A 16,513-nucleotide genomic window follows, 5' to 3' on the forward strand; every position below is an offset into this window, starting at 1 on the left:
TGTTTGCTTTTCTACATCTTAGTTACAAATATAAAAATAAATTAATATATTTATATTTCCTCTGTGTGCAGAAAGTAAAGATATTTGGAATGGAATTTTGAATTCCATTGTAACAACTGAAAATAATACTTCATGCTTTAAGTTTTAAAGTCATATCTGTCTATATATTTAGGAATTTAAGCGGTTTTGCTACCATTCCATGAGTTCATACATATATATTTTAAAATTATAAATAAAAAAACACAAAAATAACGAATAAACCTGTTTTGAAGACTTAACAGAAAAATAGAAAAAGACCAAAAACCACACAACCTGTCATGATAAGATTCACTGTATCTCACACACACACACACACACACACACACACACACAAAAAAGACTGCAAATGCATAAAATTCAATGTATGAATGTAAAAATAGATGGTGGAAAAAGTATGAAATTGGATCCTACAGTGTGGCATGCAGTCAACATGAGCAATGAAGAGGAACTATTGTGCAGAATTAGGAATTATATTCCTATCATCTTAAAAGTCAGTGTCAAAGTCATTAGTCTGTCTCATCTGGGTAGCTCTCAGTAATAGGTACAAAATAAAATAAGAAAAAATAAATTTGCCCCATTATTTTGTGTGTAGTTGACCTCAGTTTTGCTAGTTTGTCTTCTTTAGCCCGGGAAGAGTGAGTTCATACCTGTTTGTTCGGAGAGAAAAAGTAAATAAACACATAGACGCACACACCATCTGTATACACTTACTTAAAGGTGCCCAAGAATGCTTTTTCACAAGATGTAATATAAGTCTATGGTGTCTCCTGAATGTGTCTGTGAAGTTTCAGCTCAAAATAACCTATAGATTTTTTTTTATTAATTTTTTTAACTGCCTATTTTGGGGCATCATTAACTATACACTGATTTTGGCAGCACCGCCCCTTTAAATGGCCTGCTCCCTGCCACACGAGCTCTCGACTATATTACAGTGCATTTACAAAGTTCACACAGGATGTGATCCTTCAAATGGATCTTTACAAGATGTTCGTCATGCATGCTGTATGCATGCTTCGAATTATGTGAGTAAAGTATTCATTTTGATGTTTACGTTTGATTCTGAATGAGTTTGAGGCTATGCTCTGTGGCTAACGGCTAATTCTACACTGTTGGAGAGATTTATAAAGAATGAAGTTGTGTTTATGAATTATACAGACTGCACATGTTTAAAAATGAAAATAGCGACGGCTCTCTTGTCTCCGTGAATACAGTAAGAAATGATGGTAACTTTAACCACATTTAACAGTACATTAGCAACATGCTAACGAAACATTTAGAAAGACAATTTACAAATATCACTAAAAATATCATGTTATCATGGATCATGTCAGTTATTATTGCCCCATCTGCCATTTTTCGCTGTTGTTCTTGCTGATCCAGACGTGAATACTGCCTTTCCTTGTCTAATGCCTTGAACATGGGCTGGCATATATGCAAATATTGGGGTCATACATATTAATGATCCTGACTGTTACGTAACAGTCTGTGTTATGTTGAGATCCGCGTGTTTTCCGGAAGTCTTTTTAACAAATGAGATTTATATAAGAAGAAGGAAGCAATGGGGTTTGAAACTAAATGTATGTCATTTCCAAGTACTGAACTCTTGTTATTTAACTATGCAAATATAAATTCAATTTTTGATTCTAGGGCACCTTTAAACCATATTATTAAAAAAATCCTCAGCTGTGAAATAAAGGTTAATGCCACAACAAATGTAGTTCACATTTACTGTCCTTACCATTCTGTGGAGCCTTTGGCCAGATCTATTTCAGACATATCAATCAGAACCTTTTGGGGAAAAAATGTAATGTTAACATCCCAATAATTAGAAAATGTTTTTTTATCTAAGTTTAGTCTGTAGCTGCCTCATATATATTCATGTCAATCCACATTCTTTATCCACTTACCATTCCAATCTCCTTTCGCTCTCTTTTGTGAAGCATTTTATTGTTTTTTACTGCAACGTCCAACTTTCTGTTTCTTGCTTCCTCCGGTGACACGGTGAACTCAAATCTGAGATGAAGAGTTATTTTAGAGATCTTTAAAACATTTCAAACAATGAAAATAGTTGGTTTCAGGAAGTGAAAAATGGCTCTAACATCTCATTGAAGATAGGGTTCACAGTCTTCTTTTTAACTGGAGTGCGCTTACGGTGTTTCCACGTCTGATCAGGCAGCAGATACATGCGGACGTAAGTATCAGAGCCGCTCTCGCTGCAGGAGAACAGATCCCTAAGAAGCCATGAAAAAATATAATCATTTTTATGATTCTTTCAGCTGTGTGGTAAAATAATTACAAGGTATATAAAAAAGAGACAGGCATCTCACTTGCAACTGTTGACCATCACGATGAGCCGCTTCCTTAAGGTGGCATAACGCAATGTGAGTTGGATCTGCCCAAAGCTGCCCTGGTGATTCAAGATGGCCCTTGAAATTAACATATAAACTCATTGGTGAAATCTGAAGATTTTTATAGGACATTTGTCAGTTATTGAACTGAACTGACTTGAGCTAAATAACAACACTATTGATGAAATAAGCTTGTTTCATAATTTGATTAAAGGGATAGTTCACCCAAAATGAAAATTCTGTCATTTACTCACCCTCAAGTAGTTCCAAACCTGTCTGAATTTCTTTCTTCTGCTGAACATAAAGGCAGATATTTGGAAGAATGTCAGTAACCAAACAGATTTACTTCCATAGTATAAAAAATAAATACTATGGCAGTCAATGGGAGGCGAGATCTGTTTGGTTACAAACATTCTTCCAAATATCTTCCTTTGTGTTTAGCAGAAGAAAGAAATTCATACAGGTTTGGAACAACCTGAGGGTGAGTAAATGACAGAATTTTCATTTTTGGGTGAACTATCCTTTTACAATGAACTGACTTGAGTTGAATAAAGACATTATTGTTTTCTATAGTGCTGCTTTATACTTAAACTAATTTCGCTTTATAACTAAAGAACTTTGCAACATACACACTGTTATTTTATTGTGAAGCTGCTTTTAAACAATCTGTACCGTATTAAGCACATTATAAATAAATAAATATATACGAATAAAAAGTAAATAAATGTAATGCATTATATATTGTACATACTCTGGATAAGGGACGCTGTCTGTTAGATCAAAGCGAGAAGAAGCTATTGAGTTATCTGACAACAGGCTGTGGGAATCGTAGCGACGCATTTGACTGGGGGTGGAAGGGGTCGAACGCAGTGCCTCTGTGCCCACGAAAGTGCTCCGTCGGTAGGGGGGATACTCTGCTTGGAGGTCATTAGAGGAGATGTCTGAAGATGCAATAGGGGCAGGAACAGTCTCTGTTCTGGAGAGTGGAAAAGATGAAACGGGCAATTTTTCCTTCTGGTTGCTCTGTACAGGTTGAGCTGGAACTGGAGTTGGAGCTGGAGTTTGAGGCTCAGGGCGAGTTTGAGATGATAAGGGTTTTGTCTGATCCTGAGCTGGTGGAGTGACAACCTTTGGTTCCCGTTTCTCCAATGTAAGAATCTAAATGAAGCGACAGTTGTGAAGTCATTGTTAAACATTTACCAGCAAATATTATAGTCATTATTTTAGTAATTTATGTCTTAATATACAATAGAACATATATTTATACAAACCCGATTCCAAAAAAGTTGGGACACTGTACAAATTGTGAATAAAAACAGAATGCAATGATGTGGAAGCTTCAAATTTCAATATTTTATTCAGAATACAGCATCGATGACATATCAAATGTTTAAACTGAGAAAATGTATCATTTTAAGGGAAAAATAAGTTGATTTTAAATTTAATGGCATCAACACATCTCAAGAATGTTGGGACAAGGCCATGTTTACCACTGTGTGGCATCCCCTCTTCTTTTTATAACAGTCTGCAAACGTCTGGGGACTGAGGAGACAAGATGTTCAAGTTTAGGAATAGGAATGTTGTCCCATTCTTGTCTAATACAGGTTTCTAGTTGCTCAACTGTCTTAGGTCTTCTTTGTCGCATCTTCCTCTTTATGATGTGCCAAATGTTTTCTATGGGTGAAAGATACCCGGATCCTTCTTCTACGCAGCCATGATGTTGTAATTGATGCAGCATATTGTCTGGCATGTTGGAAAATGCAAGGTCTTCCCTGAAAGAGATGACGTCTGGATGGGAGCATATGTTGTTCTAGAACTTGGATATACCTTTCAGCATTGATGGTGCCTTTCCAGATGTGTAAGCTGCCCATGCCACACGCACTCATGCAACCCCATACCATCAGAGATACAGGCTTCTGAACTGAGCCCTGATAATAACTTGGGTTGTCCTTGTCCTCTTTAGTCCGGATGACATGGCGTCCCAGTTTTCCAAAAAGAACTTCAAATTCTGATTTGTCTGACAACAGAACAGTTTTCCACTTTGCCAAAGTCAATTTTTTATGAGCCTTGCCCAGAGAAAATGCCTGCACTTCTGGATCATGTTTAGATATGGCTTCTTTTTTGACCTATAGAGTTTTAGCCAGCAATGGCGAATGGCACGGTGGATTGTGTTCACCAACAATGTTTTCTGGAAGTATTCCTGAGCCCATGTTGTGATTTCCATTACAGTAGCATTCCTGAATGTGATGCAGTGCCGTCTAAGGCCCCGAAGATCACGGGCATCCAGTATGGTTTTCCGGCCTTGACCCTTACACACAGAGATTGTTCCAGATTCTCTGAATCTTTGGATGATATTATGCACTGTAGATGATGATAACTTCAAACTCTTTGCAATTTTTCTCTGAGAAACTCCTTTCTGATATTGCTCCACTATTTTTCGGCGCAGCATTGGGGGAATTGGTGATGCTCTGCCCATCTTGACTTCTGAGAGACACTGCCACTCTGAGAGGCTCTTTTTATACCCAATCAAGTTGCCAATTGATGTAATAAGTTGCAAATTGGTCCTCCAGCTGTTCCTTATATGTACATTTAACTTTTCCAGCCTCTTATTGCTACCTGTCCCAACTTTTTTGGAATGTGTAGCTCTCATGAAATCCAAAATGAGTCAATATTTGGCATGACATTTCAAAATGTCTCACTTTCAACATTTAATATGTTATCTATATTCTATTGTGAATAAAATATAAGTTTATAGAGATTTGTAAATTATTGAATTCCTTTTTTATTCACAATTTATACAGTGTCCCAACTTTTTTGGAATCGGGTTTGTATAATAGAACTATTTTTTCCAACAAATCCTTTCGGTAGAGGGATACTCATCATTTACTCACCCTAATGCCGTTCATTGTATATGGCTTTCTTTCTTCAGACAAACAGGTAGATTTTTAGAAAAATAATTATTCTCTTTGATTCCATATACAGCAAGTGGATAGGCCCCTCAAAGTTGACATTTCAAAAACCACGCAAAACAAACATGACAAGACGTGATGCGAGTTTCACAACGCATTTACATTTATTGACATTTACATCAAGTGAACACATGTATGACTGTTGGCTGAAGCAATGGTTTCTAGTTTAAATTTTTTTTAAATAATAGTTTGTTTTCTCACACATGCCTATCATTTCATTTAAGATGACACATCAACTGGAGATGTATGGATTACCTCCAGGTTCATTTTGTGTGGTTTTTGATGCATCAACTTTGAGGGGCCTATTCACTTCCATTATAAACACTCACCGAGATGGATTATTTTTTTCCAAAAATCTATTTGCGTTCATCTAAAGAAAGAAAGTCATATACATCTGGGATGGCATGAGGGTGAGTAAATTTTCATTTTTGTGAGGAATATCCTTTTAAGAGGATTTAACTGTCCTTAAGTGGTTCTAAACTGGTTAGATGTTAGTCAAAATCCTGATTATGGATGGCAGGATAGCAAAATAAATAGGCTTATCAACTTTTAAAATGTTGGAGGAAAAAATCTCCCATATTTCAGGTTGTTGATGCCAAAGGCTGTGTTTAGTCAAACTGCAAAAGTCATTTATTATTTGGTAGAAGCTAGTCAAGATAAGCAGATGTCAACATGGACAATACAGGTTCACTTGCAACAAAGATAAACATTGTCTGTGCTAACCACAATTGGTATTGTAGGAATTGTTGAAAAATAAATATAATGGTAACACTTTCAATTTGTTCTTCAATTTGTTCAAATGAATCCATTAGGTACTGTGATCAAACACTGAACAATAATTCAAATAATTTATGAATCTAGGTTAATAATAATTAATAAATACAACCTACTGATCATTGTTAGTTCATATAACTGTAATTTAGACATATTTAATATTAGATTAGATTAGACCTAGATTAAATGCTGTAAAGTTCATTATTAGTTCATAATACCACATTTTTTAAGTAATGTTAACATATTTAACAACATTGTAAAGTGTAACCAATATAATAAATATCATATATTTCAATATTTACATTTTAAGTTTTATTTTATTATTTTACTTTTAGTACTGTGTTTGGGTTTGTTAAATCCTGGTGCTGAAGGAAAAAAAACAAAAAACAAAACAGCAGCTTTAGTTCACTCACTCACCCTGAGAACAGCTTTCATCTTGATCTGGCTATTGGCTCCAGAGCGCTCGAGCTGAAAGCGCTGATCCATTGTCATGTCAGAAACATTGAGCAGCCGGACCAATGGCAGAGTGAGTTTGCCCAGTGAGGATTTCTTGTCATGTTCCTTTACCTGAGGCCACAGTGTAAATGAGTGTGATAGATGTGTTTTCTATATATTACATAATAATGCAAAAAATTCTTGATTTTTGCTATATTTATTAAGCCTTTTGAATGGAAGAACAAGAATCATTCAGTCTGTTTTAATATTGTAAAATTGATTATTTTAAGACCTGGTTTACCTCAACATTCAACACTTGGTTTTTCACACTGTGCACAAAGAATGTGAAGCATTCATCATAACTCGGGTCTTTTGTGGCATACACAATCTGTCAAAACAAATACAAACACTCCAGATTCTAAATATCTGATTCACTATGCTTAAAAAAGTGAAAACAGGGGAATGGCATTAGAATTATATTCCAAAGAAGTTATACCTTGCTTTTTTGACTTCGCTGATCAATGGAAAACTCCACATATGAGTTGGGTTCATTAGTTCTTCTGGTGAGCTGAAATTAAAAATGGACACATCTGTAAATAAGGATGTAGATATTTTTATAATGTATCCTCCAAATAACCCTTAGATATGGTTCCCAAACTTTTTCCATCAATACATTCCCATGACTTTTCCTTAGTTGAACTTTCCAGTTGTTTGTGATTTTTACAAATCTAACACAGATTTTCATTTATGTCAGGTACTGTACCAATCCTTGCAAGTGATATATTCAAACTGTTATGCACATTAGTGAAAAAAAAACAAAAACAAAAAAATTTTCAGTGAAACAAACAAAAAAAAAAATTAAAATGCAACTCATGGATGATTTAGCTAGTGTAGTGGTGCATCAAAAACCACATTACGCCAAAAGCAGTTCTGGCAGCTGCAAAAGAATGCTTTCATTTTTGACTGTAGAAAGAATTCAGAGAATGTGTGCAGGAAAGCTTTTTCATTTTTATGTCCTGACCAGCAGATCACTCCACTACATAAGGGGTCGTTTACACAACACAGTTTTTAACTAAAAACGGAAATCTTTTTATGCGTTTTGGTTGTTCATTTACATGACAACAGCGTTTTGGGAAGTGCAATTTTTGGAAAAGATACAGTTATATACTATGTCTCAGTGTAAACTACAAAAATGTGAATCTGTGAAAATGGTGACGGCATGCATATTTTGTGTACAGCGTTTTTAATTTGTTTTCATGGATCCGTGTGAATGAGGATTGTTTTGACAACATTGTCATCTGTACAAAGAAAAAACATTTCCAGTTTTATGTATTTTTTTTGTAAACGTACCCTCAATATAAAAACCTACAAAATTGTGATCCACTGAAAATGAGGTGATATTATGATACTGACACCATGAAAAAGACTATGAAAAATTCCTAATGTTTCACCTTTTAATTTGCATGATGTATATGTGGTTAACGTGATAATTTTCATAGTTGAGCCACTGATAAAAACCAGCTGAACAGGTCGTTACAATTACAGAGAAGCAGAAACTAAAACCTGTGCCTTGACTTTATCATGCTCAGTTAAAACGATATGATATAATCTCTGGAATGCTCTCTATTCAGTGCTGGCAGAAGGCTGCATTCCAAATGCATGAGATGGAATGATGGAAGAGTGAAATACCTAGACATCTAGCATTTTGACCCAACAACAGAAAAAAAAACCCCAAAAAAAACCATTTTTTTCACCTTGTTCATGAGGAAACCTAATAGACAAACTTTTCAGAAAGGCTTAAAAGAACAGATCAACCAAAAATGTTAATTTATGGTCATCATTTACTCACTGCCATGAAGGGCAAAATTTAAATTTAAATTTACATTTCAGATTTTTCCTCACACAAGCCTGTCATCTGGCTTCAGAAGACTACTTTTGGTATTTTTATTTTGTTTATTATGTTGTAATATATGGAACCATTTTGGAGCTGGTCACTATGAACCATAGATTTATTTATTTTTAAACTCTATTTGTCTTCCACTGAAATAACAACATACAGGTTTTTAAGGATGAGTAAATGATGACAAGATTTTCACTATTGCATTAAGCCTATCTGGAAAGTTTGTTGATTTACCCATGTAGCTGTGCTTGGATTGAATCTGAGAAGCCTAAAGATAGATTCTTCCCACATAATGTCTGGGACAATAGTGGATGAAAGTAATTAGCCATTACTGCTGTTGCAAGATTTTTTCTTTTCTTTTTTTTTTAATAAACTAAGAAATGACTGTTAACAATTTCTTACCCGAGCCTCTTTGGGTGGTTTTCCATGCTTCTCATTATGGGTGAATTCACGTTGGTTTTTCTGAAGGCAAAGAAATTGGATAAAAATATCACATAATAACACTTGTTTTCATATGCTGTGTTTGTGTTATGATAGGCTGGTAGTCTTTTAGAAATGCTCTCATTGTACAAGTATACTCACAGGCAGATTGGAGGCACAATCTAGATATATTGCCAGCATGGCACAAGCAAGCCCATCACTAGTCTGAAAGATGAAAATGAACAAATTAGAAGAAAACATATTAAACGAACCTTAAATCTGATCCATACACAGTTTGATTCTTTAGATATTCACATAAAACACATTTTGTTAGAAAATCACTTAAATCACAGCACATATAACAAGGTAATACAACAAGGTAACTATTATAAATGCAATAAATATAAGCTTACCTCCTTCAGTAGTTCTGGGTTTGTGTGCAAAGAAAACCACTGCAGTTTCATATGTATCTGACCACTCTCAATGTCCTCCAGAGTGTACCACTGCAAATCAAAGACAGAACTTGGTGAACAACAACAAAAAAAGCTTGATTATATCATGGTATATTTATGTGCAGAGAACTACAGATAACCTCACCTCATCTATCTCTCTGTCTTTTCTCACATCTCCACAATCCAAACTGAACCTGTGGCAGACAATCCAACATCTCACAATCAATCATACAAAATGTGTAAAATAATGAGCATCTGTGCATAATCATCATTACCTGCCCAAAAAGTCATCAGCGTCTGTGTCTTCGTCGTAAAGTTCCACTTCCAACTCCTGTCCAGGAGCTTCATGAATGACAAACTATTGAAACATTAATGAGATCTCTTTGCATTTCCTGTTTCCCATCTGAAATTATTTATATTAATTTCACTGCTCATAGTTACCTCATAAACTTCATTCCAACGTGGATTCAAAGTTTCTTTGATGGTCTTTGTTTTGAATTGCTTGTTCCCGACCCTCAGCACAGTATATGGATCTGACTTGCCCTTTACTAGTCCCATCATGTACGTGTCCTTTGCTACAAGATCCCGAGCCTCCAAAACATGGACCCGTACAACACCCTAAAGATGTTCACAAGGTGTAACTTATTCTCCAGTTTGAAAACAAACACAAAATGCTTTTTGACTGAATTTGGTAATGGGAGCCAATCACTGCCAGTCTTACTCGAGGAAGAGGAAACTTCATTTGGTCAACCTTGACTTGATCAATCAAAGGGATGCACATCCGATTGGGCAGAACCATGAGAGAGGCGATGATGTCCACAATGGCTGATTCTGACATTTGACTAAGGAGTAAAGAGAGTCTTAGATTTAGATGGTGGAAGACTACATATCATGTTTTTTCAGTTTATTGAGATCAAGGAATTAAATGTGCCTAGATTACTCAATTACTATTAAAATTTCTTGAGCAAAGTTGCTTGGGCACTTTCCCATTGAGAACAGGCGAGAAATTTCTATTTGGATACTTTAGATTGAAATTGTTGCCCATTCTCAATGGAAAAATGCCCAAGCAACATCACTCAGCAGAACTGCCTGGCAACATTGCTCAAAAAGTTGCCCTGTGTATCATCACCTTAAGAGTCTTACAGCCAGGTAAAATCTGTCCTGAGTTGCAGGATATATGGATAAATCTCTGATTGCTATAGAGATTAAGAGTTAAGAGTTAGCAGAAATAAAATTTGTTTTTCCAATTTGTTCTAATAACAGTAAATTGTGTTTTGAGACAGCATGTTATGCGCTTCATATACAATTATGGCAAACTAGGAACAAAGAGCACAGTTAAGTATGCAGTAATCTTATTTCTAACATATTGGAAAAAGGACAACTTAGAATGTAAATTTTTTTGGGTGAACTATCCTTTTGTCATCATTTAATCACCCTCAAGTTGTTCCAAACCTGTATTAATTTTTCTTCTGCTGAACACAAAAGAAGATATTTTGAAGAATGTCAGTAACCAAATAGTTGATGGGCACTATTGACTTCCATAGTATTTATTTATTTTTTTGGTCTGTTTGGTTATCCATGTGGCACTGAAATTTCAGCAGCTGAAAATTATCGGCCAAAAATGACACTTTAGTTTTTTAGCCGAAAGACAAAAATATGTGCCGAAAATGAATGCCGCCTCAGCACTCAAGTTTCACGTTCGCTCTAGCTGTTATCGCTGCAAAACACATGAGATCCAGGGGGTGGAGATGGGTAGGTTAAGGGATATGTAAAGTGGGAGGAGTTGGATCTAGATCCAGAGGGTGGAGATAGGTAGGTTTAGATCCAGGGGGGCGGAGACAGGTAGGTTTAGGAATATGTAAAGTCTAGATCCAACCCCGCCCACTGGATCTTGTGTTCTGCAGTGAGGACCATCTCAACGCTTCACTCGTGTACCGCTCATGCTCATCGGAAAAACAAGTCCGCTCAAATAATGCACCGACATGAAATTTCTATGTAGTAGTATACTTGTTTCTGTTTGTAATAGCCATACTGTAACATGTTGTGTATAGACATATTGGGCAACACTGGTAAAATGACGCTACCGTCTCGTTCACTGATCCGCTCTCCGCTACGCTCTGCTCACATGCTCTGATGATAATAGCTTTCTAGGACTATCCATTGTTTGGATAATTGGTCAAAATCAATAAATCTGTTCAATCTTATTCTGTTGAATGGAACTGAATAAAGAATAATATATTGATATTTAATATTAATATATTTTCTCTCCAATTTTAGTGTGTTACTTTTAATAAAAGTGTGGTTATTTTATTTTATTGGCTTGTATTTTGTAAATTTAGTATCATTAAATTAATGAATGAATTTCATTAAAAAGGCTAATATTAATACAATTATAAAAAAAAAGCTAATTTAAAATTATAAATAAATAATTTTTAATAATCATTTTCGGTTTGGCCAAGTGCATCCAGAATCTTTGGTTTAGGGCCAGAATTTTCATTTTGGTGCATCCCTAGTTACTCATATTCTTCAAAATATCTTCTTTTGTGTTCAGCAGAAGAAAGAAATTCATAGAGATTTGGAGCAATTTGAAGGTGAATAAATGATGACAGAATTTCATTTTTGGGTGAACTATCCCTTTAAATCCTAATTATCCCTCCATGTACTGGAGGCTTTCATGCTATACACAGACATCTATATATAAACTCGTATGACAACATTCCATGTCCTGAAGCAGTTTTGAAGATGAGTGTAGGGTGGCCAGCTAGTTTACTGTTTGTTTGTTTTTGTCATCGTTTGTTTAGCCACTCCAGCTTTACTGTGACTTATGCTTATTACAAGGTTGACTGCTTGAAAACAAAGTATACACACAATTTAAAACACAACTTAACGTGCTTAAGTTATGAAATAACGCAATAATAATACTTTAATGCTTGCAAGATTGCATGTGTATTGAGAACTGTCAACTACAAAAAAAATCCTATTATTCTGACAGATTTTCATAAATACATATTATTGAATGACAATCAAAACTATTAAAATCTATGAACTACCTTAGTCCTGGACCATCTAAAAGGTTAGTCATTCCAGTCCAATTGATTTGCAGAACCTGGAAATGTAATTTAAAATGTTCATGTTTTGCTGATGAACTCATGACACTTTTGTTATTTTTTACTTTGAACTTTTTTGAAGCCAATTGCTTGCAATGTCCATACTCACGGGTCGGCGAATGAAAAACATGGTGACTCCACCTACAAGGGGTGCCTGGCCAATCAGAGGCTCGAGAATTACACGTAACATCCCCTGAAGCTGAATGAAAAAATGTACACACATTCATAGTTGTTAGACATTTTTTTATATTATTTTACATTAACTTGTGCTGTGGGGACTTTGCTGGAACATTTACTGTCAATACTCTCAAATGATGCAAAACAATCACATGGACACAGATAAACTTAAAAAGCATTTAAAAAAAACAAATAACTCACAAATGTACACTATTATTCCAAAGTTTGTGGTCAGCAAGACTTCTTAAAGGAAATTAATACTTTTATTCAGCAAGGATGCATTCAATCGATCAAAAGTGACAGTAAAGACATTTATAATGTTACAATACATTTCTGTTTCAAATAAATGCTGTTCATTTAAACTTTCTATTCCTTAAAGTATCCTGTGAAAATGTTTCCTCAAAAATATTAAGTAGCATAAGTGTTTTCAACATTGATAATGATAAGAAATGTTTCTTGAGCAGCAATTCAGCATTTTAGAATGATTTCTGAAGGATCATGTGACACTGAAAATTCAGCTTTGCCGTCATAAGAATAAATTACACTTTAAATTATAGTAAAAAAAAGAAAACTTAATTTATATTGTAATAATATTTCACAATATTACTGTTTTACTGTATTTTTTAATCAAATAAATGCACCCTTGGTGAGAATTAGAGACTTCTTGTTAAAAAATTAATTACAAAAAAAAAAAAAAAAAAAAAAAAATCTAATCTGACTGTCTTTATCACAAATGTGACCTCGTCTGACTTAAAAGTCAACATTTGAAAATCAACGGAAGAAAATACCATCTACTATTATTAAATTCAAGCAGTTTTGACATTCATTACATTCCTTCACTAACCTGAAACCCTTTGACTCCTACTTTGATGGCTGGTTTAACATCTGCATCAATGTCCACATCAGCCTCGTAACTGCAGTAGATGAAAGAAAAAGAGTGTCTTAAAACATTTCAGGAAGTGATGGGAGTAAAACCACACATTATAGCAGTCATATGTGGGTTAGCATGATAATATAGCATCAAAATGACATTTCCTGTCATAGCTTACACAATGTTGAGGTCAAGGATGACCTCTCTTGTTTCCAGCTCATGTGTGTACACTCTTACCCCTGTAATAGTTGGAGCCTGAAATGCAAATACACCCTTGTAAACTCTATAATGATTGCTGAAATAGTTATAGTAGTGGGGTATTACACTCTATTCCCAATTAAGGGCACAAAGCCTCAGGTTGTGGAATTATACCTTCTGCCCCATGTGAACTTTAGTAAAAGTGAAGGTCTTCAGATGGGTGTTGGACGTTCTTACGGCCGGCTGAATGTTTTCAATGAGAAGCTTCTCCATGTACATGCCAAAGAATGGCCATGCCTGCTGAAGAATCTACAACAAACAAGCACATTTAAAGACACGCATTTAAGGCAGGAATATTGAAATAGTACAATCGCACAGGCAAACAAATTTATGAAAAAGAGGTTTGCAAAAATAGGGCAAATTAACTTCTGAGGAAAAAATCTTACCTTGTTCATCCAAGCAGCTTTCTCAACATCTGCAAAGTCAATCTATCAGGGCAAAGAATAAGGAACACAATATAGTTAAACATTTCACAACAAAATGTTGTTCCACCAGTTTCAAGATCAAAAGTTGCTTAAACATGAAATTTGAATTAGATCAAGTTTTTTGCCTCTGAAATATTTTTTCTTGTAAAAGAAGCAATATTCATGAAGCAGTTTACGATGTTCAGATGGGTTACTTAAACACAAAACACCACAGGTTTTCAGATCTTCAGACAGGCATTTTTAATTTTATTTATGGTATCATCATGGAGATCTGTGACTTGTAATCTGTTAAATCAAAATCAACAGCAAAGATCAGGTGTGTTATTTCACTCTTGTTATTTTAGAGATCAGCCTGACAACCTGAGACATGCCGACTACTTTTGTTACATAGGATAGGAATAGTTAACCGCAAAGTAAAAAATTTTGTCATAACTAATTTATGTAGTCACTAATATTCTTCTGATATCTGACAGCCTCACGTCTACTTTTCCTTTTTCATTTTTAGGTGAACTACCCTTTAAGATTAGATTGGAGTAATTGTAGCTAATATAAAACCTGGAAACTGTCATTTGAAACTTTACAAGTCCAATAAAACGGTCTTACACCATAACCCATTTTATAGATTTCGTTCAGCTTTGGTACCATATTAAAGGGTGTGTCAGTTTCTTGTTTTAAGGTATGAAGGGCTGGGTATTTTAATTAAACAACTCAAGCTGACACCTTTGTGTGTAATGTTCCCAAAGCAACACAACAAGAAGCCACACCTCTGACAGTTCAATACCATCTAGTATTGTTTGGAAACTAAGCAATAGTCTAATACACAAAAACAGTATTTTCCCAATCAACTCACAAATTTACATTTTGCACACTGCACTTAAACTAGTATTGTTCCAGATCAATGGCAAGAAGACCACCCACCCAAGCTGGCATGTTCATGGCCTTGAGTTCAGTGCTGATCACGTCCTTCTCGTTTTCCAAAAAGCCAATGGCTGTATCGATCCTCTGATCTTTCCACCTGCGGTTGTTTTTCCACATTGTCCACATGAGCATACTCAGAAGAATCCAGCTGATGCTGAGTCCAAGCGAGCCGGTCAGATACACGGGATAGCACAGGACAATCGCTCTCATCATGAACATCAGGAACTCCATGATCATCTGACTGACATCCTTTACGCTGAGTCCCTCGGGATTTCCAGCAGAGGTGGAGGGCTCTCGACCCTCAGTGACTGCGGCACTCATTGTGACTATGGAGACTGACTAGTATTTAAACGTCTGAAGTTGAAGTAAGAGCGTCTATATTGACATCAGAGACGCATCTCCTGTCGATCGATCGCTGTTGGTTTACAGGATGCTTGCGATCAAATCCAACCATCAGATCGAGACTGTAAACAAAACATTTACCGAGACGCGCTCAGCATCGTCACAGGTAGTCCATCTCCAACTGTGATTGTGGAGGCTCTCTGGCAGTTTTTGTGAACTTCCGTGTTTCCCATCCATTGGGGTTTTTACCTGGTATGGCCTCTACGTAGACACGCCTAAATTCCACCCTTTTCTGTGTATGGGAAAAAGTACAATCTCTTTCATGTAGTAAGTTGACAGACAGGATCTGCCACCAAACTAAAACGAAATTCTGTTCGTGGAAGTATGAAGACAACATCATTAGTAGCTGATGAAGAGTGCGCGGCCGAGATTTAGGCCTATTGCGGAGGGATTGTTTTGTTTACTTAGATGAACCACTATTTTAAAGAAACGTGATTAAGAAATTAACGACAACAATAAAAAATGAAGAAGAATAAACATTCGTTTAAATTACAGATTTTTAAACTTTTTATTGTCTCTTTAATTTCTTAAAAAAAAATCATTTTAAAGTTTCATATACACTTTATTTATTTGTCTTTAGCAAAGAATATTGCTGTCATTATTCTCACACCAAACATTTAAGAAAACAATGATTTTGAAGAATTTGGTAATGGTGGATGTTTCAATGGTAACATTTGTTAATTTTAGTTAGTTATCATAAACTAACAATATTAAAGTTAATTTCAGCCTTTACTAATATCTTTTCTTTTAATAAATAAATAAATAAAATCAAAAGTTGGACCTGAGTTAACATGAACTATAGCTGCATTTTCATTAATTTAATACCCTAAAACAGTCATTGTTAGTGAATTAATGCATTAACTAACTAATGGGACCTTATGTAAAGTGTTACCCTTTTAAAAATATATGAAATATTTACTAGCCTACGTGAAACATTGAATTTTCAAGATTAAAAAAAAAATTGCCCCTAATAAAAAACGTTTTAAAGAATTTGAGAGTAATTATTAATTAATCTTTA

The 16,513-nt window shown here is 35.1% G+C and overlaps 1 protein-coding gene across 1 annotated transcript; it reads right to left on the bottom strand.

Moving 5' to 3' along the window:
• Window positions 1-91: 91 nt before the first annotated feature.
• On the bottom strand, window positions 92-15,632 carry esyt3 (extended synaptotagmin-like protein 3). Its single transcript, XM_067409121.1, has 23 exons — window positions 15,094-15,632; window positions 14,137-14,178; window positions 13,865-13,999; window positions 13,671-13,747; window positions 13,466-13,535; window positions 12,554-12,643; window positions 12,388-12,443; window positions 10,059-10,179; window positions 9,779-9,955; window positions 9,613-9,695; window positions 9,483-9,531; window positions 9,299-9,388; window positions 9,048-9,110; window positions 8,868-8,927; window positions 7,062-7,133; window positions 6,867-6,953; window positions 6,548-6,697; window positions 3,139-3,545; window positions 2,367-2,465; window positions 2,139-2,270; window positions 1,947-2,052; window positions 1,778-1,827; window positions 92-686 (listed from the first exon to the last, which is right to left on the bottom strand). Exons 1-23 carry the CDS (start codon window positions 15,412-15,414, stop codon window positions 647-649), a joined length of 2,577 nt encoding a protein of 858 aa, XP_067265222.1. The 5' UTR covers window positions 15,415-15,632; the 3' UTR covers window positions 92-646.
• Between the last annotated feature and the right edge of the window lie 881 nt (window positions 15,633-16,513).

This window comes from Chanodichthys erythropterus, chromosome 14 (genome assembly GCF_024489055.1).
Source record: "Chanodichthys erythropterus isolate Z2021 chromosome 14, ASM2448905v1, whole genome shotgun sequence".
In the NCBI taxonomy this organism is placed as follows: Eukaryota; Metazoa; Chordata; class Actinopteri; order Cypriniformes; family Xenocyprididae; genus Chanodichthys; species Chanodichthys erythropterus.

Coding starts and splice junctions, on each gene's coding strand:
- esyt3 (XM_067409121.1), bottom strand. CDS start 15,414: ATGAGTGCCGCAGTCACTGAGGGTCGAGAGCCCTCCACCTCTGCTGGA. Junction 10,180..12,387: donor TTAGATGGTCCAGGACTAAG/GTAGTTCATAGA, acceptor TTTACTCCTTAG/TCAAATGTCAGAATCAGCCA. Junction 9,532..9,612: donor GCTGATGACTTTTTGGGCAG/GTAATGATGATT, acceptor TGTCTGCCACAG/GTTCAGTTTGGATTGTGGAG.